The sequence below is a fragment of the Chiloscyllium plagiosum genome, chromosome 20 (genome assembly GCF_004010195.1).
Source record: "Chiloscyllium plagiosum isolate BGI_BamShark_2017 chromosome 20, ASM401019v2, whole genome shotgun sequence".
NCBI classification, from domain to species: Eukaryota; Metazoa; Chordata; class Chondrichthyes; order Orectolobiformes; family Hemiscylliidae; genus Chiloscyllium; species Chiloscyllium plagiosum.
Genome location: NC_057729.1, coordinates 54,065,127 through 54,092,385, shown reverse-complemented (window position 1 = coordinate 54,092,385; position 27,259 = coordinate 54,065,127). Strand labels below are relative to the sequence as shown.

The 27,259-nt window shown below is 40.7% G+C and overlaps 1 protein-coding gene across 1 annotated transcript; it reads left to right on the top strand.

Moving 5' to 3' along the window:
* Positions 1-25,182, top strand: sdc4 (syndecan 4). The gene is made up of 5 exons (XM_043710859.1): positions 1-681; positions 17,732-17,861; positions 19,608-19,636; positions 20,294-20,474; positions 21,357-25,182. The coding sequence occupies exons 1-5, from the start codon at positions 613-615 to the stop codon at positions 21,506-21,508; spliced, it is 561 nt and encodes a 186-aa protein (XP_043566794.1). The 5' UTR covers positions 1-612; the 3' UTR covers positions 21,509-25,182.
* Positions 25,183-27,259: the final 2,077 nt, after the last annotated feature.

The following is a 27,259-nucleotide window of genomic DNA, read 5'->3' as shown; positions in this document are numbered from 1 at the left end:
AAAGTGAGATCACTCTGTCGCCTCTCCCCTGCTAATTTACAGCAAAACACGCAACTTTGTATGTCTATAAAAGGAACTTTCTCATCTTCCAGCTGCTCTGCTTTATTAGCTCTCATTGAGTTTAATTTTTGAGAGCCCTTCCTCTCCCCGCACTCCAAATAAAAAGGTAGAAGCTAAGACAGGAATTGGAAATAAACTCAGGACAAGGGGATTTTTTTTTCAAATGGGGTTTCCACGCAAGACGCTGACGTTCCAATCTCAATCTCCTGTCGTATTGAAATTACGTCGGACGGGGAGGGGACAGCCAAAAGGCAGAAGGATATAAAAGGCTCTCTTTGGGATTTGTTGCGCGAGTGTTTTGCTCTTAGAGTTTGCTGTGATTGTGTTAGCTGCTCAAGAGTGAAACGCACGAGGAAATTGACGGAGGAAGGTCGCTTGTCAGTTTCTGTCAAAGGGGTAACTCGGAGATCGTAAAGCGAGAGAGGGTAGGAAGGAGAATCAAAATAATAGAAACTCGGAGTAAATAAGAGAGAGAGAGAGAGAACTATCCCAAATAGCGTTTGGAGAGGACAAAACATCAAACAGTAAGGAAACTTCGAGAAGCAATACAAAATGTTCGGAATCAACTCTCTGGCGATCCTCTTTCTGATTTTCCTGGGCGGAATTTCTTCTGCCAACACGGTAAGAGTTGGGGTTTATAGACTTTTGTTTGCTTCCTCCTGACCATCTATTCTCAAACCTGGGAACAGGGTCCGAGCACTGAGTGCCTGCGAACTCCGATCGTTAGAGGTTCAGTGGGATTTTAATTTTGGGGTTTAAAAAATTGACGCTCGTGAGCCTGTTAAATTGCTCACGTAGCGACGGTTTGGGGGCAGGTCTCCGGCTGGCTCTTAACGCAGGGGCTGGGGGTGGTGTGTGTCTCCTTGGGGTTTCGTTAACTCGCTGGATTAATGTTGGTTCATTGGTTTCTCTTTATCCCTTCCCACCGTGTATCAATTTCAGGGAGAGCGTTGGAAACGTGATGAGGAGGGATGGGGGGGGAGCTTTCTATGGCGCTTCTATTTGGTCTCTTCCCTCTTCGATTCCCCCCCCAAAAAAAAACCCCAGGAGTTAGTCACCATTCCAAACATGGAATGGGGGAGCAATGGTGTTAGCCTGCATTGGATAAGGGAGGGAGCAAGTGGGAGCAGATACCACTGTTTCTGTCTTCTCTACCTTTCTCTACCCACCCCCCGGAGTATCCCAATTTTTACCTTGGTATAAAGTGTGTGGGTCACTGCCCCCTTTGTGCTGGTTTGAATGGCAAATTATATTATATGTATGTTTATCATATTTGAATTAATATATATTTTGGTCTAAGTTTTACAAGTTGCTTCAGAAACATTTTTTGAATAGTTTTTGGTTCAATGGTAATTTTATGGATGTTTATCAATCTCTCTCGTTTCTCTTCAAGTGTTCACTCTTGTTCCAGTATCAATCGCATGTGTCTCATGCACTGAACTGAGCATGCAGGCAACTACAATGTTTCAATGTGTCGGATTAAGTTCACAGCGACCCCAGCATTTGCTGAAACTGTTTTCCTCTCTGGAGGATATTAACCTCCCCCCCCCCCCCCCCCCCCCTTCAGTTTCACAACATCCAGATCAAAAGGAGACTAGAAAGAATGGTGTTTGTCGCATTTATAGTCCTATGGAACAGGAGCTCCTCATTCGGCCCATCTTTCCAATGCTGGCCCACTAGCAGAACTGGCCAGTTAGCCCCATTTTCCCTGGCCTTTTCCCATAGCTGGTCATATCATTTTCAATGGAAAAAGATCACTGCCTCTGAATGTTGCAAGTTGCATTTTGCTGACTTCCTTGTGAATTGCAATGGTTAAACAGGTTGAAACTGTACTTTCTGGAGCTTAGAACAATAAGGGGATCATCTAGGGTTCTCCAAGGGCTTGGTAGGTTAAAAGCTGAGGGGATGTTCCCCCTCATGGAGATTGTAGGACGAGAAGGCACTGTCTCAGAATAAAGGGGTGCCAGTTTTCAAGACATGAGTAGGAATTTCAACTGAGGGTTAAGTCTTTGGAACTCCTTGCTGCAGAGCTTTGGAGCCTTGAGTATATAAGTTTGAGATCCTTGATCAGCAAGAGAATTCAGGGATGCAAATGGACTTGGGAATATCAGATCAACGATGGTCCTACTGAATGGTGGAGTAGAACAAAGGGGTTAAACTGCCTATTCCTATGCCTATTTGTTGTGGTCTTGCATTTAAGTTTACAGATGAGACTATAGATCCTGAATTAAGTTTATTGGTAATATTCCCATGTAATTTGTCATTGGCAATGAGATGTCACCTTCATAGATTAGAAGTTGATTCAAATCTATTTCAGAAACAGTGCAGTGGTTCCCAAAGATTGAGATGTTTCTATATTATGCAAAGGGATTATTGATGATATTGAGTTCTGCCCCCTCTTGCAAGTGGTATTTGTTTTGTCTCTGTTTGCATTGGTATTAAAACGCTCAGGTGTTGTTCAAAATGTGCTCACTCGCTTTGTCTCTCTCAACATGGGACAGAATGTTTCCCATCCTATGAACCTCTTTCTTTTTAAAACTAACATCAAGATTTAGCATTCTCAACACTTCCACATTTAGAGTCTGAATCACTTTCTTTCAAACCTTGTTTTTGATAATCAGGAGATTTTGTTTGAGATTTAAACATATGAACCAAGTTATTTTTCATCAGTGAAAACTAAAACACAAAACTGCATTTCAAAGGTGACTGATGTAATTTGTTTCTTTTAACAATTTTATAATGTTGCTGAAAACATCATGTTTGACATTCCAGGAATTCCTACAGTTGACAAAGTTTAGGTCATGGTTGCCTGAGAGACCTCTGGGGAATGTTTTCTCCTTGGAAAAATTCTCCTACTAAAATGACTCCTCTAAACAAAGGCCTGAATTAAAAGGGATTCTCCCTCGCCCATTAAGCTGTGCACAAAGGAAAATGAGACATGGTGTGTTCTGTTGGAAGGCACAACGTAACTTTCACAATTTCCACATGCAAAAGATGTCATTTATTACCGGCCTGAACAGCAGTGCTTGGCAAACAGATTGGAAAACTTTATTTAAAATTTCTTTAATGAAGACTGATCCTCAGTTGCTTCCATAGCATTGGAACCAACTATTATCAATAAATCAGCAATGATTGTGGCCATTATGATAGCTTGTATGGAAATACTACAGAATATTTAATACAATTTACATGTTCCATCCCACCAGTCTGTTCTGCATTGGTTTACTTATCCATCCTGTGTTTTGAGGTGGATTAGTTAATTATTTCCTCTACTACTTGTGACTGAACGCTCAATGCTGCAGAGATTTGTTTGTCTGATTTTTGGGTTAAATATCACATGATGTGCAATGGTGAAATCACCAAGCAGGTTAGGTGACTAAAACTGTAGAGGTTCTTTGTGTAACTGGAGCTGTGTTTTTGTGGTTTTGTCCAATCCATGCTGGGGCGGAATTGTAAATCTATCCCTAATGCCTTGGGCAAATCAGTGCTAACAAACCAGTGTTTTTCCTGTTAGTGTGAGGCTGAAAGAGTAACTTTTTTGTTTTGGATGGTGTGGAGATTCTAAAAGTGCTTCAGCACCAAGCCAAAACACTCCATTTGACAAATCTGCCAACAAACAATTTGTTTAAAAAATACCTTTTGCAGAGAAAAGTGATCCATGGAATCTTGCACATTCCTGGAGGAATATCTATTAGAGATGTCACTCGACGAAACAGTATGCTTATCCCCATAAAGTGTGGGACATTCATAAGAAGTCACTGGAGCTAAAGTAGTTCTAGGAAGCTTCATAATATATAAACTAAACTTTTATTCCCTCAAAGAGAATAAAGGGGTGATTGGATGGAGGCATTGTGGATGGTTTAAAAGCATTGATTTTAGAAAAGAGGAAAACAAACCATTTTGGGGGACCTGTCTGGGGGCAGAAAAAGTGGCAGTGAAATATGACTTTTAAGTTTGGAGCTGGAATATTTAATGATGAGTGGAAACTTAGAACTGTTCTGCTTTGAGGAAGGGGGAAATCAACTTCTGGGAAGAAAGGAAGATTTTCAGGGTCACCGAAACAGAAGTGGACAGGAGTTAAGATCATCCAAGGCAACTGAAATGTCGGACAGGTTCAAGGTGTGAAATGGTCTCTTGCTGTGTGAGAATTGAGAAGACTTCACTTGCAGAACCCATCAAATGTGTAATCCACAGATTACACCTGAGATTAATTTGCAGTCTGTCAACACAATCCAGTTCAGTGGAGTTATCTACTCAATGAGTTGCCGTGACAAGGTATGGAGTTTTGTGGAAATAACTTTATCTTCCATATAACGCAGAATGGTGTTGAGGTCCACTACTAGGAGGATAGTTGATACTTCCCTATTGAATTTTGTTTTCAACATTTTTGGAATGAAACCAGTGGCAGTGAAGCAATATGATGTTCCTACTCAAATGGAGTGCATTTTGCCAAGAAAAACTTGCATTTATATAAGCACCTTCCATGACCTCTCGACATCCCAAAGTAGCATGCAGGCATTTGACTAATTGAAATGGTATCCACCCCCAGCTTGGGTACCCACAAACAGCAAGATGACCTGGCCACTCTTTTTTTCAGGCTGTTGCATATTGTGCAAGATGTTACAGCTAGCTCCCTAGACAAAGTGCTCTGGATTAGTATGTGGATGCCAGTGCAAGCTGTTCAATTTCTGTTTGATAATGTCACATTGGAAAGATGGCACCTCCTGGATGTTTGAGTTTCTGTATCCTCGCCCCAAGTGAGGAAAATGTTGATTTGCAACTTTGAGCCATTATCTTGGTGTTGAGTGAAACCAGGGACAACTCTCTTGCACCATCACTTCCAGTGTGATCTGATGCTAACTCTGCAAAGTGTGGAATCGGAGTGAAGTTTGTTTCAGTCTGCATACATGGTGGGAAAACAATTCACCTTGTCAAAACATAACCCTACGCAATGTATTAAATGGAATATTATAGGAGTACAGCAGGAGGGGGGGGGGGGGCACTGAGCCTGTACTAGACCAAAGAGCAATCCAGTTAATCCCATTTCTTTAAAAAAAATGGAAAAGAGGATTTTAAAATCTTTGTGTATGAAATACTCTTTTTGGAAGTTGTAGAGTTTAACTGCAGAGTCAGTAGCGCAACTCTAGTTTCTCCACTCTGGGCAGCACAGTGGCTCAGTAGTTAGTACTGCCTCCCTCTCAGCATTAGAGACCCAGGTTTGAACCTCTAACTGTGCAAAGTCAACACACATCTTTCCCCCATGTCTGCATAGGCTCCTCTTGGTATTCCAGTTTCCTCCCAGAGTCTAAAGATGTGTAGGCTAGGTGGATTAGCCATGCTGAATTATCAGTGTCCAGAGGTGTGCAGGCTGCTTGGGTTAGCCATGGGAAATGCAAGGTTACAAGGATGGGGAAGGTGGGTCTGGGTGGCATACCCTTTGGAGGGTCAATCTGCACTTGATCGGTTTGATGTTTCTCAACTATAATTTCTCAGCATCTCTCCCTGTACCATCCACTGGAATACCTATTTTCTTAAGTTTGCCATCCCCAGAGTCAGTGTGCTTAAGTTTTTGTTTGATGCTTTAGCAAATTTTCCTGACTCTCATCACCTGCCTGTAAAGGTTGTGCATTATTGCCCAGAGATTCCACTCCCCCTCTGCACCCCTTTTAACATTGCATGATTTAGCTTATTACTGTCAAAGTATATACTTAATAGTTTCTAAGGATTCATGTGCTGCCTGTCTGTCATCTTTCTCAACAATTGCTACACTTTCCAAGTTTCACATCAGTTGTTGACAAATATTAAAATAGCCACTTATGTAACTTTGACTTACTAACAACATTATTGGTGCCTTCAGCTATCAACACCATATCCTCCCTCATTGCCTTTCCTTCAAAACTCCAATATATTTCATTCTGCTTTTGATCAACCATCTAAATGTTCTTGTACCTCTGTCAAGTGGTATTCCTAATTAAACCTCCAGTATATTTTTGATGTTAAGGGCACTACAGAAATGAAACTCAGTGAGAGTATGCAGTACTTTGTTGTAGACATGTTGGAAAAATTATAACCACTTGTCTATGTGCCTGTGAATTACTGAGAGTACCAGCATCACTTGTGCAAGTGCAAACATTTCTTCTTCAATGGAATCCAATCTGTGGCCATGCATGAACACATGAGCTGTCAATGTGCTGGTCATTTAGTACTGTAACATTAGCCGTATCGCAGAAATGCTTGTCCGTGCAAAACTTTCATGTGGTGTTTAATAGCCTGTCATAGATGTATTTTAGGTGTTGGTTGACCAAGTTGTAGTGCTCCAGGAGCCAGCAACCATTTGCAAGGTGAAAAGGAACTTTTTGGCTGAAGGGACAGGGTTAAGGTCAACTTGTTTTGTGCAGATCAAAATGAAAGGATGTAGCAATAACAGTTGGCCAATGGAACAGTGGGTCTGTGTACAGACAATGACTTTTGGGCAGGGTTGTGTGATATGACCTTGCTCTGGATGTTTTGCAGAGAAAGTTTGAATTCTATCTTGAAACATGAAGTTCTTTCCACTTCCTAGGGAGTTTTGTAGGCATTGTTTCTTTTGTTTTTCACTTGGTGAAATTGAACCTGGATATGGAGGGATCTGTATGACAACAGCAGAAAGGATTTAATGGCTTGGCCATAGATCTTGATCAGATATCTTCTAGTTCCCTCCTCTAGGCAACAAAGGTAATGAACAATAGAATTAGGAACAAGACTTTTTTTATATAGGTTGGTTTACAAATTAGGTCAGTGAGAAATCAAGCCGTAATAGAAATTGTAACAGGAATAGGAGACTGTTCAGCCTATCAAGCATGTTCTGCTCCACTGTTTGTATCTTAACTCCATTAACCTGCCCTGTTTCCAGATTCATGATACAGTTTTTAAACAAAAAAATTCCCTTTTGGGAAAAGCAAGAAGTTTGTAAAGCAACAAAGATGCCAGTGATCCAGGTGACCACCTCCCCTGTAGTCTTTTTTTAACAAAACCTAGCTCTGTCTTTGCCTGTTAAGTGTTTATCCACATCTGAGAGCCAGCAGCAAGATTCCAGGCTAACATCTTCTGCTCAACCACTTTGTGAAGTGCCACTTACATTTGAGTACAAGGTGACTTAACCCTTTTTGAGGTCACAGTGACTTGAGATGCATTTGATGTCATTGAGGCTTTCTGCTGCTCTGAGCACCTTGACCTGTTGATCATCTTTGGGATGCCCTAAAGTGGGGCAAAATCTTGTAAAGAAGAAGTTTACCTGATATTGATGTAGGGGAGAGGCTGTGACTCTGATCTACTTTCTTAACTTAAAAGAAATAATTTACATCAATACAATTTCTATCTCCTGAGCAGTTTGTAACCAGCTGAATATTTTGAATTAGAAGCAGAAAATGTTGGTCAATCAGACAGCATTTCTGCAGAGGATTTTGTTTTTAGTCTTTGCTAATGATCAAGCACTGCCCTCATGTAGGGTAATGTGACTACTGCATTGCACTGCATGATCCCACTAGTAAGTTATTGATTGAGGGCTAAATATTGATGTGGGCTCCAAGAATGCCTTTGTTTTTTTTGTAAATCGTGATCCTAGCATCTAGCTATATGTGACAAGGCTCATCCTCCAGAATGGGCTATTCCTCTTCAGTACTGCTCTGGAGTTCAGGCTGAAATCATGTGCTCAAGCATTTGTAGTGGAACCTGAACGCACAGTCTCTACCTCAGGTGAGAAACTGCAGTGGATATTTGTATTGTAGTTTTGCAGCTGTTTTGTCACTAAAAATTACTGAATTGCTTTGGACTGTTATTACATCTGGTTGTTTGTTACCACTTGCATGGTTTGTTCCAGACAAACACACTGCCCCATTGACCAGTTTGAGTGGGATCTTGTGGGAATGGGGAGTTGCTGTGGGAGAGCTGACTTATACCAATGGCCCCTCTTCTTTACTGGAAGCATTCCTGTGGAATGCTAGATTCTCAACATAAGATGCTTCATTGCCAGGTGGGTGGTGTGCCACATAGCAATAGGGGTTTGTAAAATCAATCTCAACCAGAGATTCTTCAGAAAGAGACCACACTACCAGATGTCACTTTTATAGATGAGCCAAAGTGTATAACATGTCTTTGTCCCATTTTCTCCTCCCCGCCCAGGAATTTATTTTTTTCTCTTGTGGACTCACTGACCTCCTTTCAAGCTGTTGCCATCAATGAGGTCTGGTGCTATTTACAGATCCAATGGAATGTAAACTCTCTAGATTAAACTGTGACCGTCTGCACTCTAAAGAGCTGTGTTTTCAGTTTGAAGGCTGGCTGGTGTTTAACTGTGCTGGTAAGCAATTTGAACAAAGAATCTTGGACCTGGAGGGAGATTGTAATGGTACTCTTTTTTGGAAGTTATATGTTGGGCTATCTGGGATTTGGTTTGTGTTGTGTTCTGCTGCCTATCAGTTACTACTCAACTAACATGTATCTTGACTGATCGTGCAAGATGGGTCCGATGGTGTGGTGTTCCTTCAAGAGTCTACAACAGGACAAAGCAGGAATGTTCCTTGATTTGTCACTTATTGGTGAGGCTACTTGTCTGCTTCCTGAATTTGCCGATTGTATGAAACCTTCTGTCCTGTGGCATTGTTCTAGAAGAAAATCACGCAATATTTTTTTCCTGGAGTGACAGTATTTTGGCACAGATTCCAGCTTCTCCTGTGTTGGGCCCTCAGGCATGAGTCTCTCTCCCTCCTGTGATCAGCCTTGACGTGTCCTTTGTCTTACTGGGTATCAATGTACCTCGTTTTTTAAAATCTGGCTGCAGAACATTCCTGGAACAGAATTCATTAAATTGTGTAGCAAATCCTTTTTTTTGAGCAATTGCATTGTTGTTCATCACTGTCTTTCTCCTCCACCCCCCCACCTCCCTCCCAATAGGGACCATGCGCTCCAGCCCTAAATATTGGTTGTGTTTCTAATCAGGCCTGCTATATAATGGTGCCAGGTTTTGCCCATTGTTTTTGCTCATGGTTGCAATAATCAGTGTTATGTTGACCAGCAATGCAGTGCCTCTAATCTGTCTTTCTTTGCTTTCCATAATGAAAAGTAAACACTGCTGGTTTGCTTCGGTAACTTCCAAGTGCAATAGATTTTGCATAATCTTTAACACCATGTCCCACTTGTCAAATTAATAACCTCTGGACACATGGTTACATTACTGCCCCCCCCACCCGCATCATGTGGAGACAATGCAAAAAACTTGTGACCTTTAGGATGCCCTAAGATCTTCTTACAGTTAGTACAGTGTTCACTAATGCAGCAGGGAATGGAGTCAGTTTTCCCACCAGTGTGAAATGAATGGCTAATCCCTTTGTAGCAGGAATGGTTGGCTGACCATTAGTCTGAAATAAACTGGGACTTCTGCATGTTAGAATTTTAGATTCTTGGTGCCTCAGGTGGTGTGGGGGAAGAGGCAGGGGGACGCTCCAATTTGGTGTCTGATTTTAACATAACCCAAGAAAAAACTTGCCTTTTTAAATTCTTGCTGTAAATGGGTAGAAGGGTCAGCATAGAAATGAAATCTTAGACAACCCCCACTCCTTTCCTCAGTACCGCGCAGATGTGTTATAGCTTTTTCTCTCTCTGGGAGATGTTGTCTTTATTCCCTCCCATCCCCCAGCATTGTCCTCCAGTGTCATTTGTGAATAATATGAAAGTAGAAGCCATTGTTCTGCCTAACAAAGGCGATTGAAATGGCAGCCTGGTTTTATTTAGGAACAGTGATTTTGAGACCTTCTTGACCCTCTTGGCTACTAAAAGGCTATTGTAGTCTGAGGCGGCAGAGTTGTTTTCTCTTGATCTGAGGAGGAAAGAAGGCCACAGAGTAGCTTCAATACAGACTGAAAACTGGAATGTGAGTGAGAAATGCGAAGGATAAAAGGCCTCTAACATTAAGAGGAATGAGTTTGGAGCCTGTCCTCTTGGGTGAAGGCTGACTCACCCATATCACGTTTGAAAGATTAGGGGCTTCTCCCACTTTCTTTCCCATCTGGTATTCTTGCCCTTTTTTCTCTCTTCCTTGATCGCATCAGATTATCCATTCACTAGTACTGTTTGTGGGGGCTTCCTGTGCACATCGGCTGCTGCATTCATCCTATAACAACGTGTACATTTTGTTTGGGCATCGTGAGTACAATTCTTCATCCTTCCCAGTCTGCCAAGGAAGTTGTTGTAGAGTGTAAACACTCGACATCGCAACAGTGGTTCACCCCCCACCTTAAGGTTAACATTTTGAGGGAGGATGGTTACTACGCAGATTTACCATGAGTCAGTCACTAAAACTGTGGACTGATACTACATACTGCCCTCTTTCAGTGTCAGCTCACCTGGCAATTCCAAAGCCAGATCTTCTCACGTACATATGTCTTTTAGCTGGCATGAAGATATGCTACCTAATTTTTGTTCTTTATTGGAATGTGGCAGAGGACAGTGGCACAGAGACCAGAAGTTCTCAATCTGAGATCAAACTGCCAGATTCCTGACTGGCTTTCATTAGGAGCTCTCGACTCTATATATTGTTAAGTGTCTTGGTTATTGAAGGATTGCTTACAGATTGAGCATAATGGTGCTTTTGAGGACTTGGAGCCATTAATCCTCCTGTCATCTTCCACCTCGCTCTCATGCTGTAGATATTTTTAAGTCCATTCTGGTCAATTTCCAATAGGTATCTCATGATAGTTGAAGCAATGGGTATCTATGCTTTTCTTGGGATGCTAATCTGCTGTCCAAAAGATGACCACTTTCTCCTCTCAACCCAGAGACCATATTTTCACTCGTTTCTGGTGGGTGGGAATGAGAGTTACCGGGTTTGGGGGGGGGGCGCGAGGAGAAGTTAAGAACAAAAACCTTAGCTCCTTTTTTTTTCTGAAAGTTTGCAGTGAAGTTGGTAACACCATTTCCATTTGATTTTTTTTCTTTAATAAAACCTCCTGATTTGGAGATGCCAGTGTTGGATCGGGATGTATGAAGTTTAAAAATCACACAACACCAGGTTATAGTCCAACAGGTTTATTTGGAAGCACTAGCTTTCAGAGTGCTGCTCCTTGTTCTTTTTATTTAACCAAGGAAATTTGCCATCCTTGCCTGGCCTACATCTGATTCCAGATACATAGGAATGAGGTTGATTTACTTCCCTCTGAGGAGGGCTAGCAAATGCTGGTTTTGTCAGTGAAGCCCATAAGCCTGTGAATTTAAGCTTTTTTTAAAAAAATCCCCCCCACCTTCCTGCTGCTTTGTGTATGAATTGGAGCCAAATGCCCATTCTTTCCTTCCTACTAGTTTTTGATTGGCTAAATAAAGCCAACTGGTTGCAGCACTCCTGTCATGCAGAACAATCCAAACTTGGTCATCCAGAGTTTGCAATTGTATTATGCTCATTATTTCAGGAACCAAAACATTCTGGCACAATAATAAACAGCTTAATTTTTTTTATAGCACTTTTGTTTTTTAATTGACTTGTTTTTGAACAGATGACATTAGCCACTAATTGTTAGAAAAGCTACCAGAAGCTTTGGATTTTATTTTTAAAGGAGGCAGGATTTTAATGTAATGAAGGATGACTTCAGGGAGAGAATTCTGGAGCTTTGGTCTGACAGCTGAAAACATGAATGCCAATGGTGGAATATTGAACGTTGAGGGGCCTCTGGAGGCCAGGATTGCTGTAATAACTGTATTGCTCAGAATTGGGGATAAAAAGGGCGGATTGAGGCTGTGGAAAAATTTCTACTGGATGGGGTTTTCCAGTCCTGGAAATGTAATGCAATATAAACAGCTAATCTTAATTCAGAATTAGGGCTACCAGAATAGAGGACCTGGAATGCAAAGGCTTGTGGGAAGTTTTACCACAAATATCTGTTCAGAGTTAATTGAAAGCACTTTTAAGAGGCAGTTAGTGAGAGGAAAGTTATTAAAAGAAATGCAATTGAAATAAATGAACCAGCTACACCTAAATGACTCCCTCCATATTTAAAACCTGTCATTGTGGATGTTGTGTACAATTGCACCATTTCACCCCTGCACTGTTGGAAGTAAATCTTTTGTTCTTTGCTGAAAGATCTTCCTTCAGCTTACTCACTTAATCTTTAGACAACTCCCAGAAGATGCAAGTCCAGACTTAAGAAGGATCAGGAGATAGTGATGTGACCAAGTGATGAAACTGAATAGTGGAGTCACTCTCCATGTGCTTGGCTTGTTTTTGTTTCAGAAGAAATAAAGCACTCTAATTGTTGATCTATTTATATTTCCTTCAGTATTGTCCAAGGGCCTAGTGTGGAACCCATCCCACTTAACATTGTAGCTAACAAAGTAAAACAGGGAGTGGTTTGGAAAGCTGCCAGTCCATACCTTTCCCTGCTCTTCATAGTAAGAGAATAGGCTGGGCATTAGCAAGCTCAAAGTATTGACTTTGATCAGTATGAAAGTGGCTGAGTTGCTTGACTAGGAAAAGTAGTTGAATAACCTGTTATCCCTCTAGCATAGGTGAAAGCTATCTCCTTCTACATTGCCATTCTTGAAGGCACTAAAGGAGCCATCACCTGAGTCTGCAGGTCCCCCAACTCTACAAAAAATACACTTGTATCACCACTTCAATAAATCTAACAGTGACTCAGAACTGCCTCATGTTTAAGAACTCCTTTGTTCTGTGCAAAAAGTGTTCTTATTTACAATTGTCAGTTGATTGAGTAATCTTTAATCAAAACATAAAGGTTGAATATTTAAGCACTTGTGGTGCTTTCATGAATTTGTGCCTCTTATTGTAAATGTAGCCTTTGGCAATATCCAACCTGGCCAGTGTAATTGTAGTAAATCCTGATGGGTTTGGGAATTGGAACACAAATGTATCTTCAGCTGAAAGCTGACAGGATGACTTTTCTTAAGTTCTTTTGAACTCTGCTGCACTTCCCCTCTTGGAAATGTAAGTGAGAAACCAGGACTACTTGGAAACCTACCACCCATTTTGGGAGCTTAGTTTTGAAGTAGGAGTGTGACCAGTTTCTCCTTTTGCTATTTTTACTTAATTTACAAGTGCGATAGAAATATTTCTAATTATCCATGTAGTAGAGTATGTAGAAATGGCTTTCCTAACCACCTTTCAGTGTTCAGTGTATGATACTGCAGTGTCCCCACCCAGGGTGAGTTGTACAGGGCTCTTATCACTTGGTAAATGCAAATCTGACACCTGTTTAACTCCAAGTACTAATTCTTAAAAATGTAACTCTTTTGTGGAGACTTGTGACTTTTTTTTTCTCTCTCTATATGTAGGACAGTCCATTCAACTGAGTTGTCACAAATTGGCCACATTGCTTAAGCAAAGATTGTTTTAAATTAAAACTCAGGGCTCAAATGTTAGGCTTGGAAGAATGCAGCTGCAGTCCCCTCTCTGTACGGCCATGTAGTTTGGTTAGCTTGGAAGGAAGCTGTTGTGGTTGGGGGTTTGAGGGTGGTCCAAGAGCCAGTAACTTAACCCTGGTGATGCACAGTATTTGAGCACTCATGTCTCCAAGATGTTGGCTTGAAGTGGTTTGTGCTGATATCCTTACAAACCCATGAATAGTACGGTGCAGTTTGTCCCCTGAAATGCTGCTGACTCCAGTGACCTGGAATCTTTGGTGACATTTATGTGGAGGTGGCAGTGTTGGATTGGGGGGGGGGGGAAATAAAGGTTTAAAAATCACACCACATCAGGTAATAGTCCAACAGATCTTTTTTTTTGAAGCGTTGCTGCTTTGTCAGGTATCTTCAGTATATTTAGACAGTGATTTGCTATCCTAACCACATGGAGCAGTGTCATAGAAGGTCAGAGTTTAAAAGTTTACATTCTTTGTTTTGACTTTCATACCTCCACGTCAGAAACTCAGCAGGTCTGGCAGCAGAGAGAGGAAAAACAGTTAATGTTTTGGGTCCAGTGACCCTCCAGAACAGCTCTGAAGAAGAGTTACTTGGCCTGAAATGTTAACTCTGATTTCTCTCCACAGATGCTGCCGGTCCTGATTAGCTTTTTCCAGTATTTGCTGTTTTGTTTGATTTCTAGCATCTGCAGTTCTTGGGGTTACCCCTTTCCATGTCAGATATTGCTCAATTGCTGCAGAAATTCTGGGTAATGTTTTCTTTTGCAGCAAACAAACTCTAGGTGACCCTTTCCTGGCATTGATTGCAAAACGTGGGATTTTATTTCTTTCTCCTTGCGTGATCCTGGCAGTTGACCAGATGGATGCCTCTTCTATGGCAACTGTTTTAACTGCAGATGGGGGGAATCTCCATCTTCAATGTCATTCTTTCCTTTCCTTATCTTTATTTCTGGGAAGTTTCCCAGCTGCTTCGTTCACTTTTAACTGTCCAAGCCTCTTGATTAAAGCTGCAGCCTGCTCTGAGCTGTGACTGTGGTGCTTATTTTATTCTGCTTTATCATTGAACTGGTCACTTGCTGCATTTTTGCAGGAGTTTTCTGTTAATGTGGCAGGTTCTAATGAGCAGCTAATTCCTTCAGCTCACTGCTTTGTTTTTGGGTTACCACCTTGATAATGAACAATTTCATACCCTTACTTACAAAATGTACTAAAGCATCTGTGTTTTGCAGAAGCATTAACCAATACTTGGTGAGCCATGTAAGGAGCTATTGGAATAGGCGATCGCAATTGTGATCATGGGTGCATCTTAGAGGGGGAGGGGATAAAGGATATGGTCACCTAGGCAGCTGAAGACTTGTTAAGAAGCACTTCAACATCAGGTGGTAGGCGATTGGGACCATCTGATGTTGAAGTGCTTCTTAACCAGCATCACTGGGAGTTCTTTCACCAGTGATGCTGGTTCAGTTGAATTTACATCTGTGGATAAACTCGTTAAGTGAGGGTTTTATGCGATATGGGCTAAAGGCAGGAATATGGAGTTATCAGTCAAGAATCAGTCATTAAGTGATAAAACTTGCCCCAGGAGCTGAATGGCCTCCTCCTGTCACTTTGAAAAGCGGTGCTACAATTCTCATCTCTGCAACCAACACACGCAAAGCTAATTGGCTAGCACTTCTACCTATGTTCCGGGACCCTGTTCACTATTTACAACAGCAAGTGTTAGGACCTGATGCTGGTGTTGGCAAAAATCCCATTCTGACATCTCATTTGGAAAGAGAACTAGGCACAAGGGGAAAATATGACTTGTACAAATTATCATGAGTAAGGAAGTCATGTTGCAACTAAGTGACTCAATGTTCTAAACACATTGCAGTCACTGACACTTCATCAGTGAGTAAAGTCTGTTATCATAATGTAAAGATACATCCCTACATCTTCTGCAGTTAACTTCTGGTTGTTTGATGTTATATTGCCCAAAAGGGATCCTACAGTCACACTGGCCCACTGATCACTGGTTTTGATGCCTGCCTTATCTTGGCAGATAACCAGGGTTTGAGCTGCTCTGTAGAGATGATTATAGAGATCCTCTATTGATATCTCCGCTCAGCATTGAGGAAGTACTTCATGGTTGGAATCCTTTTAAAGTGCTTTTATGAAGAGCCAATCTATCCCATTCAGTAGGTGTGCTTTTTATTTAAGAACACGCTGTTTCTAACTTTAAATTCTCCCTAACATCCTGGTCGCTGTTTAATCCTCCAACATAAAATAGATTAACTGACATTATTGTTTAGTAGGAGCTTATTCTCTGCAAATTGGCTCCCCTTCTATTGTTTGGTACAAAATATTTTGGTCAGAAAGCACTCTTTGGAATGTTTTTAAGATGCTGCAACTGAAAATATTTTTGTCCGAAACCTGTTCTTACTGTTTGGCTGTGACCTTGATAGATTATTTGAACTCCGTATAGAGCAAGAGGTGGACAGAAGCTCCCATTTTGAATGGGGTGGTGGAATGAATTCATGTTTTGAGATATGAGCATCGTTAATACCAAGTGTTAGATCTTAATGGTTTAAACACGCCTAGCCGTACCACCTGGTTAAGCTTCATGGAAAAGAAATAGGTTTGAGATTTTTGAAGCTTTATGCTTTGCACTCATAAGAACAGGTTGAGAAATATCAACACAAAGGGGATAACCAGATTTGGACAGAAGACCACAGATTTGCTTAGCAAGTAGAGCAGTAGAAATTGGTGACTGAAGTGGTGCTTTAATATCCTCTTCTTGAAGAGCAGGTTTGGAACAGAAATTAACCATGGTTATGCACTTTTTTTTTGCATCCAGTTGCTTTTTAAGAAGCAGTTTGGAATCAAATTCCTGTTATAAGGGACTAATTTTGGCACATCTAGACTTTAAAAGTTAATCTCATATAACACCATAGTTTAATGAATTATGAATCCATCAGGCTGGGTGTACAAGGAGTGCTTGTGAAAGGCAAATTCCTGTTTGCTTTTTCAAAGCTCTTTGCTGTCACTTGCTGATGGAATGTTACATGTGTGGCTGTCAGACTGTTGGGATGTAACTCTGTCCTCCATCTATTTTTAAATCTCCCTCTCTGCCTACCCAACACTTTTCTATCTAATGTTGAGTATTTGCTGCCATTGGGCTAGGACTCCTTGCCTGTGCTGTTTTTGTACCTTGTAACACTCACAGCTTCCTGCTTTAGGAAGCACTTTGGTGCTGATCTCAAATGGGAATCCTGGTTGATTTCCTCCACTTGGTAAACTGAACCCTAATTGTATCAGCCAGTTCTTTTAGTTTTGTCCATGATTTACCTTGTCCTATTTTCCAGACGGGATGTGAGTTTGTCCTTGATGTAATGATTTTGCAGGTTAATTTGAGTTCTTTGTGTTAACTTGGCATGTGTTATAAGCTCCAATTATTTGCCCTGAATGGGTTTTGCGTATAAGTTAATCAATTGGAAAACCAGTGGTGGCTAGTAGATCGGAAAACAACTCACGGGGGTGGAAATAAAGAAACACCCAGTTGGGGTGAACTGGAAACCATTCCAGCTTACAAATGGAAATCTGTACATATCGAGAGTTTCCTTAACTCTACATTAATCACAACTCCATACTTTGGTGTGTCAAGCCTCATCTCATTGAGAGCCAGGCTCTATTGCTATAGTGAGTTGAATGGTGCACACAAGTGGCAGGAGCCAAAATCCCATAGTTTCCCCTGTTTGGTACTTGAAGTGTTAATCTGGGCACGGTGGCTCGGTAAAATATTTGGGTCAATGGATTAGTTGATTATTGTGGTTCTGGTCACATTGTAAAGCAACTTTATTTTTAAAGTAACAAATTGTATTTGATTCAGATTCTGGCAGGGCAGAAAGACTGCCTCATGTTCTTCTCCAGTTGCATCAGTAACTAGGTATATATTTATAATGAGTTTCCTGTTTACTGCCTGATTGGAATGTTTCTGCTCTAAGCAGCAAGAATGTAGCACTTGTTTCACGTTTTAATGTGATTTTTGAGCTTGTTAGACTGACCTTGTTGGAAAGGAGAGAGCAGTAGGCAGAAAATATGAAAGAAAAGCCTCTCCTTTCCCAATTCCAACCATGAAAAATGAGTTTAATATAGTTTGAATGTGTGGGACTAAATTCCCCATGTTTTAAGCATTTACTGCAAGATCTAATTCCTCAATTTTTAAAACCTCTATTGATCTGTCACTTTGATTTTCTGCCAACTGACCTGTTCCCTTTTTGTATTTGATACAGCAAAAGCTTTCTGAAAGGAACCACTTTGATGATCTGGAGGGTTCAGGGCTGTCTAGTCTAAATAAACTTCATCCTCACTATGAACAAGAGGAAGGCTCTGGTTTCACCTCTGGAGATTACAGTGATCAAGGTAACTATCTTTTTATTTTTTGATTGTATACTTGTTTGTGCTCCAGGGGTTACTTTTTTTAAAAAAAACTTCTTTGAATAAGAGCAACTTTCATGCTGAGTTTAGGTTCTGGATGTTTCTTTTCGACAAACGCAGGGATGAAAACTTAATAGTTGAGAGCTAGGAGACCACTTCATTCCTCAGTTCTTAAAGCTTACTTGTATCACAATGGTCTTGGTTTTTTAAATTGCAACTTACCTCAAACTTTCCCAGAATTCTGTATAGCCAGTATGTTGGGTACAAGTTGTGTACAATTCCCTGGACTGAAGGATGAGCTGACTCCAAAAGTCCAACCACCACTCATACTACATGTCACCAAAAGCAATGTGATTGCATAAAGTAATGGATATTGTAACAGACCCAGTGCTTATATCCATCTGTAATAACCCAGGTTTCTTTCCAACCTGGTTTTTGAAGATTAAATATTAGACCTCAATTCGCAGCTGATCTGTTAAACCATTTCAATAGCTTTTAGAATTGTGGCAGAATTTGGAAATTATGGTTTTTGAACAGCTTGGTTTACACTGTTCTGTCATTTTGTTGATTTTGTTCCTTTTTCGCGTGTGTAAAATTCACCCAGAAATTTGACTCTGTTCCATTTCCAAACTGTGTCAAATCTTTAAGGGACCCCACTATAACTCTATATATTTTTAATTACATTTTCACACTTTCACCTAATGTAGGATTTTTAAAATGTTTGAGTAAAGTAGCTTTCCACAATGCTTCTGGTTTGAACCAGGGGGAGTTTTTGAGCTGTGGTTGCATGTCAGGACGCGGATGCGTTTGCAAGACTGTCATATCGTGGATTCTCCTTTTCTCAGAGCAGCTGATGGCAGAGGAAGTGGTTTCAGTGAGGCAGTGTGAAGTTTGCTGCTGAACCAAGGCTTACAACTTCCTGAGTTACTGTTAAAAACCTGTAACTGCGTGGGGTTTTCCATCCATCTCTCTAACACCACATTTCCCACCCCCGCCACTTATCATTACACTTACTCACACTCTCTCTCACATCAGCACACGGTGAAAATTCCAACCCATCTGTTGTCAGAAACTGCAGAGGCTCACTCACTATTGTCATCACTGGGAACTGAGGCTTAATTGTCTGGTGGGTGAGTCAGTACACAGGAAGGTTACTGTAAATCTTTAAATGCGCACTCTCCAAATATTCTCCTCTTTCCATTAAACACTGTTTCCAAATATTATTATTGAGACTCTAGTGCAATATCTAAAATAGTTCTGCAACTACTGCATCCTTCTGTGCTTGACTCCTGATTGTACTTGGGTGTAAAATGAAGGCCATTATATAAAGCCTGTAACAGACCCCAAAGCCCTCTTGACTGCACTTGAGTTTTCTGTTTTGTGTACTTGAAGTCTTGTTTACCATTTCAAACATTTGTGACACTTCTGAAAATTTGCTACCCAGTCACCCCTCTGCATTTCCATAGAGATGATAGAGCCCAGTCTCCTGAGTCAGAAATTGTTGGTTCAGGTTTCACTCCAGTGAACAACAAGCTGAAGTGTGAAGTGTTACTGACCTGGACAGACAGTGAATAATATTGTAATATGCTGAAACAGGTCCTTTTTTATAAAAGGACCTGTTTCAGAGTGCAGTAACTGTTGTGCCACTGAAATATGTTATTCATTGTACAGTTTGACATTGGCTCTCTGGGATTTGCAAATCTGGCTAACCTGTCAATTTTTCTCTTACAGATGGCGGTCAAGAGCGAATTGATGATGAGGTGAGATGTGCTCCATTCTCTAGTTGTCATTAGAATTGAACTTGTACTATGATTTTTACAGATGACCACATGAAGGCAAGGGCTCCAATAGTGGACTAATTCCTGTTGTCCCTTGAGTTTGGAGAATATTAGTATCTGTAAATGTCATTGAATCCCCACTGACCTTGGCTTGGTTTTAAGAGTTTGACAGCCAATGAAGCTGTGGCAGCTCTGAGCTAGAGTTGCACAAAGCCAATCCAACTGCCTGTCTGTTCCTGTGCTGTTTTTGTATTGAGCAGATGCTGCAGTGAGCAATGTATTGCCATTAGTAAAGCACAGCCTAACTAGAGCAGGTTTGGAGTTGTCCTGCATTTCCAGCTAAAAGTACCACCACTATCACTGAGCCACACTGCTCAAGAAGTGCCCATCACCAACCACACTAAGATCACAAGAAGTGGGACTGACAAAACTAGTCACTTCCTTCCAGACAGAGTGCCAACCTGTTGTGGCCTTGTAGCAATGCCTTCAGGGTAAGGGGTGGCGTATGACCCAGTGCATTGGGAGTAATGGTGTGAAATAGATGCCAAGTTAGTGGTCCCAGAATATAGAAGCTGGAACTTTCTGGGAGTGGGAAAGGATTAACTTTAACAAAATGGTTCTTTCTCCTTCTTATCTTAGGATGATGAAATGGACAACCAGATTGATGAGGATGTAACTTATGAAGTAGAAGATCCCATTATCAGTAATGAGGTGCTGCGGAGGAACAGTGCTGCACCAGAGGAAGACATCAGTAACCGGGTTGCTATGGCAAGTGCAAACGCCGGTGGCAGTGTGTTTGAAAGCACAGAGATGCTTGCAGGTATGGACTACTACCACAGTGTATGATGCAAACTGTCTAACCAACTGCCACATTGGGAAATGGAATATTTATGTCCTCCCATTCCGTCCAACTGTTCCTTGCTCTGCGTGAGCCTTCACACTCCCTTCTCATCCTCATTATAAAGTTTTTGTTTTCTTGTAAACACTGGCCTCGTTTTGCATTACAAATCAGCCATCCAGCCAACTGAGCTAAATGACTTTCCTACTCACACAAGACAAGCCAGATGGAATCTGCTTTAGATGTTGATTTAAGGGGAAAATATATTGTTACTTGCCTTTGCCATTTCTTTCAACTTGTGAATTCCACATTCACTATTTTTAACAGTAAAGACCTTTCCCTCCTAAATGTATTTTTGGAGCTATTAATGGTGGTTGTATTGATGGTCCTGTAATTCTGGCTTCCCCTTTAATATCCATCTCATGTGTTTGCCTGACTAGATGCTTGCAACCTTTTAAGATTTGCTATCAGTCACCATTCCGTTTTAGGACAGAATATAGCTCCAATCCCTTAATCCCTGGATGGCTGATTTGTAATGCAGATTGAGGCCTACAGCATGTGTTCAATTCCTGCATGGTTACCAAAAAGGACTCTTTACAGCTCAGGTGAGAGGAGAAGTTGTGACCCTATCATTCATCTCTAGGAGAGCACAGCCCTAAGGTCTGATAAACCTATTATGACTAAATTATAGGTGCTTGGTTATGCAAATTGACTGTCAGACACCACATTACAGCAGTGACTGACCTTTCAGAAAAAGTGCTACATTGACTAAAATTATTTTGTTATCCTGAAGTGATCTGTGGTATAGACTGGTGTACGAGGCATGTTCAAAGCTACATTGACCACCTTTTTTTTTGTTTATAGCAATGATTGCTGGTGGCACAATTGGCCTTCTGTTTGCCATCCTTCTCATCTTGCTGCTCGTTTATCGCATGAGGAAGAAGGACGAAGGCAGCTATGACCTGAGCAAAAAGCCAATTTACAAGAAAGCACCAACCACTGAGTTCTACGCATAAACTTCCTCAGTGCCTGAGCTTCTGAACCAACAGACTTTGTATTCCTTCCAAGAGCTTCCACCTTAGCAAGACAAAGACAAAAGTGGAGACAAATTCAACTATTTTAAAATCTATTTTTTTATATATATAAAACACATGGTAGTGCGTGCATTATGTATATAAAAAAAGTCCACGTTTTTAAATGCTGGAGAAATGTTGTGTAACCCAGATTTAAAGCATTTTCAAATGCAAGAGCCAAGATGTAAAAAGCAGCCTAGTCTGTTATTGCCCACAATGAATATTCTCAGCTATTATTTAAGGGGGCAAAGAAAGGTTTCACATTTCTGATCTTTGAAATTGTAGCTGTTTTTTTTTGGAACTGCTGTTCTTTTTGGGTACATGGGAAAATCCATGGGTTCTTCCAGAAATCCTTGGATAAACACTAATTGGCGATTTACCTTCAGCCTTTAAGAACCACAGATTATTTTCTACATTTAAAACAAAACAAATTCTGTTTTAATCAACAGATGTTTTGTATGCTTTCTTCCCTCCCCAGCCCCCACACCAATGCAGAATAGCTTTATTTTTCTCCTGTTTTTGTCCCCCCCCACCCCAAGCAGGTAAATTGGTCATTTATAAACAAGTTAGAGAGAGATTTAATCATTGTTACTTTTCTGTAGTATTTTATTAAAAATACATAGCTTACAATTTTGTTCCTATAAATATCACTGTAGAACTGGTTCTAACTAAAATCTCATGCTTTTTTAAAAAGAGAATAATTTATCTAAAAGTATTTTTAATTGTCATCTCTTGTTTCATTTATTATTTCAATGTGTGATTTTTTTAAAAATCTTGTTTAATTCTAGGGTGTACCTTTCTGCCATTTGTATATTGAACAATGACAATATTTACAGTTGAGTTTCATACTGGAACAGTCACTATTGTAGCAACATGTGCAATGCAGCATAATTTTGGGTTCTGCATTACATTACAGCAAATGTGAAAGGGGTAGATTAAAAGGTTTCCTGTTTTCTTAAAGTTTTTCTGTGCTTCAATTTAACCCAGTTCCCGAAAATCTTTCTTTTTTCGCATCCTGGAGATGTCCAGGTGCTACATGCTGGTGATTTTGACCCTTTAAATCATCTTCCAATAACTTGGACCTCTGTCTGCATTGTTGCTAGCAGACTCTGGAGATACTTACAAGAAAGATGTAAAATGTCTAACACTTAGCAGTTCAAGTTCCTATTGCTGGGTACTTGAAATTTTATTTCGGATCTCTTTATTTGTACACTAATTCTGACAACTTGTGGATGCAATTCCAACTATGTGTAAACCATAGCACGGAGACCTCCAGCTTTGCAGTTTTATTTTTTAAGTCATTGCTGTAAATGAACTTGAGAATTCACTCCCTTCACATTTTGAATAATCTGATTTGTTTTGAAAGATGTTTTCAAGAAGTACTTCACATACCAAAAGTTTTTTGTGCTTTGCCATTAGGAGGGAAGAACATGAGCTATAGCCTAAACTAAAACTTTAGCTACATACAGTCACATTTTGTTTTTCTTCCAATGGGAGAGAAATTATGGATAAATTATCTTGTATCTAAAGCAACCATTTCTTGCATGTGTGCAACAGGTAGATCCTGTAATGCAAAAAGGGTTTCAATATTGGTGGTTTTCCTTGCTCTCACTGTCTTGTTCATAGTAACTTCATAGAAACACTAAAGTAGTTCCTTCAGATCTCCTGTGGTAATGAGCTGAGCTGATGTTCACTTGAGACCAAGAAATGCACTGAAGTGTGTTGATTGGTGCTAGCCCCCTGTTGAGGGATCATACTATTTTGTATAGCAGCAAAAAAACAATTAACTATAAAAGCCCCTCCTGAAACAATTTTTTGATTTAAAACTTGAGAAAGCCAAAGCTGACCCAGTAAGGAGATCAAGTATAGGATAAATTTGATGTTTTGTGGCTAATGTATATTTTGAAGGAAGATAAATTTGGGCAAGGATATTTGAGCTTGCAAAAGATAATAGGGTTTCTTAAAGCCTTAACCTGAGTTCTCATTTAACTAATGCAGTTAAGCTTTTGCCAAAAGATCTTCCAATCCATTCAAAGCCTACAGGATTTTCCCATCATGAGCTGCTGGGAAATATTCTGCAGACTATTCAGATTATGAATCTGAATCTTGCCAACGTGTTCCATCAGTTTCCGGGATGAACAACAAAGGAGGTGGTCAAAGGCTATGATGTCATTTTCAGGCAATGTCCTTTTCTCAATAAGGCCTCCATAGATCTGTTCCTTTGCAAAGGCAACCTATTAGAGGCAACCACCATTCTCAAATGTCACAAACCATCTTGTGTTGGGAATCATTTTGAAGGTTCATTTCAGTTGCTGTACAATGTGGCCAAACTTAATGCCATTCTTTCACTGATCAGCAGTAAATGGGATAGAAATCTAAGTTTTTTTTTTCTTTTTAAAATAGCAGTCTGTCTCCTAAACTCATAACAAAAATAAGCCTTCATATACTGACTCCAGTATTTGAAAAGTGCACCCAGGTACAAGGCTCTAGAGAAAAGTATAAATAAAGTATAATGTTTTTTGGTTTTTCAATAAAACTATATTTTGGTACATAAAATTTCTTGGTTTCTTTGGATTATTAATGGTGTAAATACTAATATAAACATTTTAATGGTATCTTGATAGAGTGGGATTAGATGTTTAAAAGCAATGGAGTATATCAGAACACACTCCATCCCTTACTCTTGTATATTGTGGAGCCAATTGGTGGTTATTGACTTGCATATCCATTCTAGGTGCTTCTTGTATGCAAATTGAATCTGTCAGAAAATCTAACTGGAGCAAGAGGTTCAAGCAATGGCTCTTTTTCAAGTTGAACTTTAGGTGAGGAATGAAGCTTCATTCCTCACCTGAGTTTCCATCTCCCTGCAGGGTACAAAGCCGCTGGGGAAAGAGGGATCTTCCTGCATTCCGTAGCAAGTCATTACCATTCATTTGAAGGTGTTTGAGTTGGGAAATGCTTTGTTTCCCTGTTGTATGTTGCTTGTGAGGCCATGTACACGAAGATCCTGCTATTGCAGGAGATAAACGAGGAAACCCTATAAGATTTAATGATACCACCACTTTTTTGATATTTATGGGATTAATGAGGGGGAGGAGAAGTAGCCACCATGTCTAGCTCATAACATTCCAAGTGTGATCTGTGCTGGAATTGGTACTGTTTGGAAGTTCTAATCACTGGTGGTTGCAATACAACGTCTAACTTCAGTGTTTGTACTCTCTGAATACCTCTTATACATGCAGAATCCACATTAGTCTACTTTTTCTAGTGTTCCACTTGGTAACTTCCATTGCATTTTGTATAGCAAAGGGGTCCATTTTAACCTAACTCACCTGAATGAGAGGGCACACCTGTTTCGCATCCCTCCTTAATCTTGCTCTCCATGGGCTTGAACAATGCTCCTGCTCCTGTTAATATTCTCACAGGCAAGTTGGTTTAAAATTACTCCCTGCAAAATGCTCCAAACTGTCTCCATACCAGTGGAAAACCTGTAATTTGTATTCCTGTTGACTATTTGTTTGCAGAAAGTAATTTGCTATTTTCAGATCTGTACATATTCATATGTTTTAATTTGTTCTGGATTTATTATGTATAAATAAAACATTATCTTTACAAAATCTGGTCATGGTTTTTTTTTCATCAGTACTTAGTGAAATGGAGAGCTTGCATTTGCACAGTGACTCTGTAGCAAAGTAACTCTCAGCCAATTACAATATTTCAAAAATAATTTATGTTTGGAAGGTAGAAATTGTAGCAGCTGTGTCGCCCAGCAAGAGTTCAAAGTAACATGATCATCAAGAGCTGCAGAAACTCAACAGGTTTAGCACAAAACGTGAAAGGATTCAGAAGACTTACAAGGATTGGATGGGTTGGATGGTTTAAGCTGTAGGGAGAGGCTGAATAGGCTGGGGCTGTTTTTCCCTGGAGCATCGGAGGCTGAGGGGTGACCTTTTAGAGGTTTACAAAATCATGAGGGGCATGGATAGGATTTAAAAAAAAAAGCCAAGGTCTTTACCCTGGAGGAAGAGAGTCCAGAACTAGAGGACGTAGGCTTAGGGTGAGAGGGGAAAGATCTAAGAGACCTCTGGCAATTTTTTCATGTGGAGGGTGTTTGGAATGAGCTGCCAGAGGAAGTGGTAGAGGCTGGTCCAATTACAGCATTTAAAAGGCATCTGGATAGGTTTATGAATAGGAAGATTTGAGGGATATGGAACTAGATTAGGATATATGTTGGCAGGACTGGAGAGAGGCAAATGTAATTCCTCTCTTCAAGAAAGAAAATAGGGAAATCCCTGGCAATTACAGACCAGTAAGTCTCGCGTCTGTCGTCTGCAAGGTGTTCGAAAGGATTCTGAGGGATAGGATTTATGACCATCTGGAAGAGCTTGATTTAAATGCAGTCAACACGGCCTTGTGAGGGGCAGGTTATGCCTCACAAACCTTATCGAGCTCTTTGAGGATGTGACTAGAAAAGTTGAGGGTAGAGCTGTGGATGTGGTGTATATGGACTTCAGCAAGGCATTTGATCAGGTTCGCCATGGTAGGCTCATTCAGAAGGTCAGGAGGAATGGGATACAGGAGAACTTAGCTGTCTGGATACAGAATTGGCTGGACAACAGAAGACCGCGAGTGGTAGTAGAAGGAAAATATTCTGCTTGGAAGTCAGTGGTGAGTGGTGTTCCACAGGGCTCTGTCCTTGGGCCTCTACTGTTTGTAATTTTTATTAATGACTTGGATGAGGGGATTGAAGGATGGGTCAGCAAGTTTGCAGATGACACAGAGGTTGGAGGTGCCGTTGACAGTATAGAGGGCTGTTGTAGGCTACAGCGGAACATTGACAGGATGCGGAGATGGACTGAGAGGTGGCAGATGGAGTTCAACCTGGATAAATGCGAGGTGATGCATTTTGGAAGGTTGAACTTGAAAGCTGAGTACAGGATTAAGGATAGGATTCTTGGCAGTGTGGAGGAACAGAGGGATCTTGGTGTGCAAGTACATAGATCCTTTAAAATGGCCACCCAAGCGGACAGGGTTGTTAAGAAAGCATATGGTGTTTTGGCTTTCATTAATGGGGATTGAGTTTAAGAGTCGTGAGATCTTGTTGCAGCTCTATAAAGCTTTGGTTAGATCACACTTGGAATACTGCGTCCAGTCCTGGTCACCCTATTATAGGAAAGATGTGGATGCTTTGGATAGGGTTCAGAGGAGGTTTACCAGGATGCTGCCTGGACTGGAGGGCTTATCTTATGAAGAGAGGTTGACTGAGCTTGGACTTTTTTCATTGGAGAAAAGGAGGAGGAGAGGGGACCTAATTGAGGTATACAAGATAATGAGAGGCATAGATAGAGTTGATAGCCAGAGACTATTTCCCAGGGCAGAAATGACTAACATGAGGGGTCATAGTTTTAAGCTGGTTGGAGGAAAGTATAGAGGGGATGTCAGAGGCGGGTTCTTTACACAGCGTTGTGAGAGCATGGAATGAGTTGCCAGCAACAGTTGTGGAAGCAAGGTCATTGGGGACATTTAAGAAACTACTGGACATGCATATGGTCACAGAAATTTGAGGGTGTATACATGAGGATCAGTAGTCGGCACAACATCGTGGGCTGAAGGGCCTGTTCTGTGCTGTACTGTTCTATGTTCTATCTATGTTCTAGATGAATGGAGTCTAGATTAGAGTGGTGCTCGAAAAGC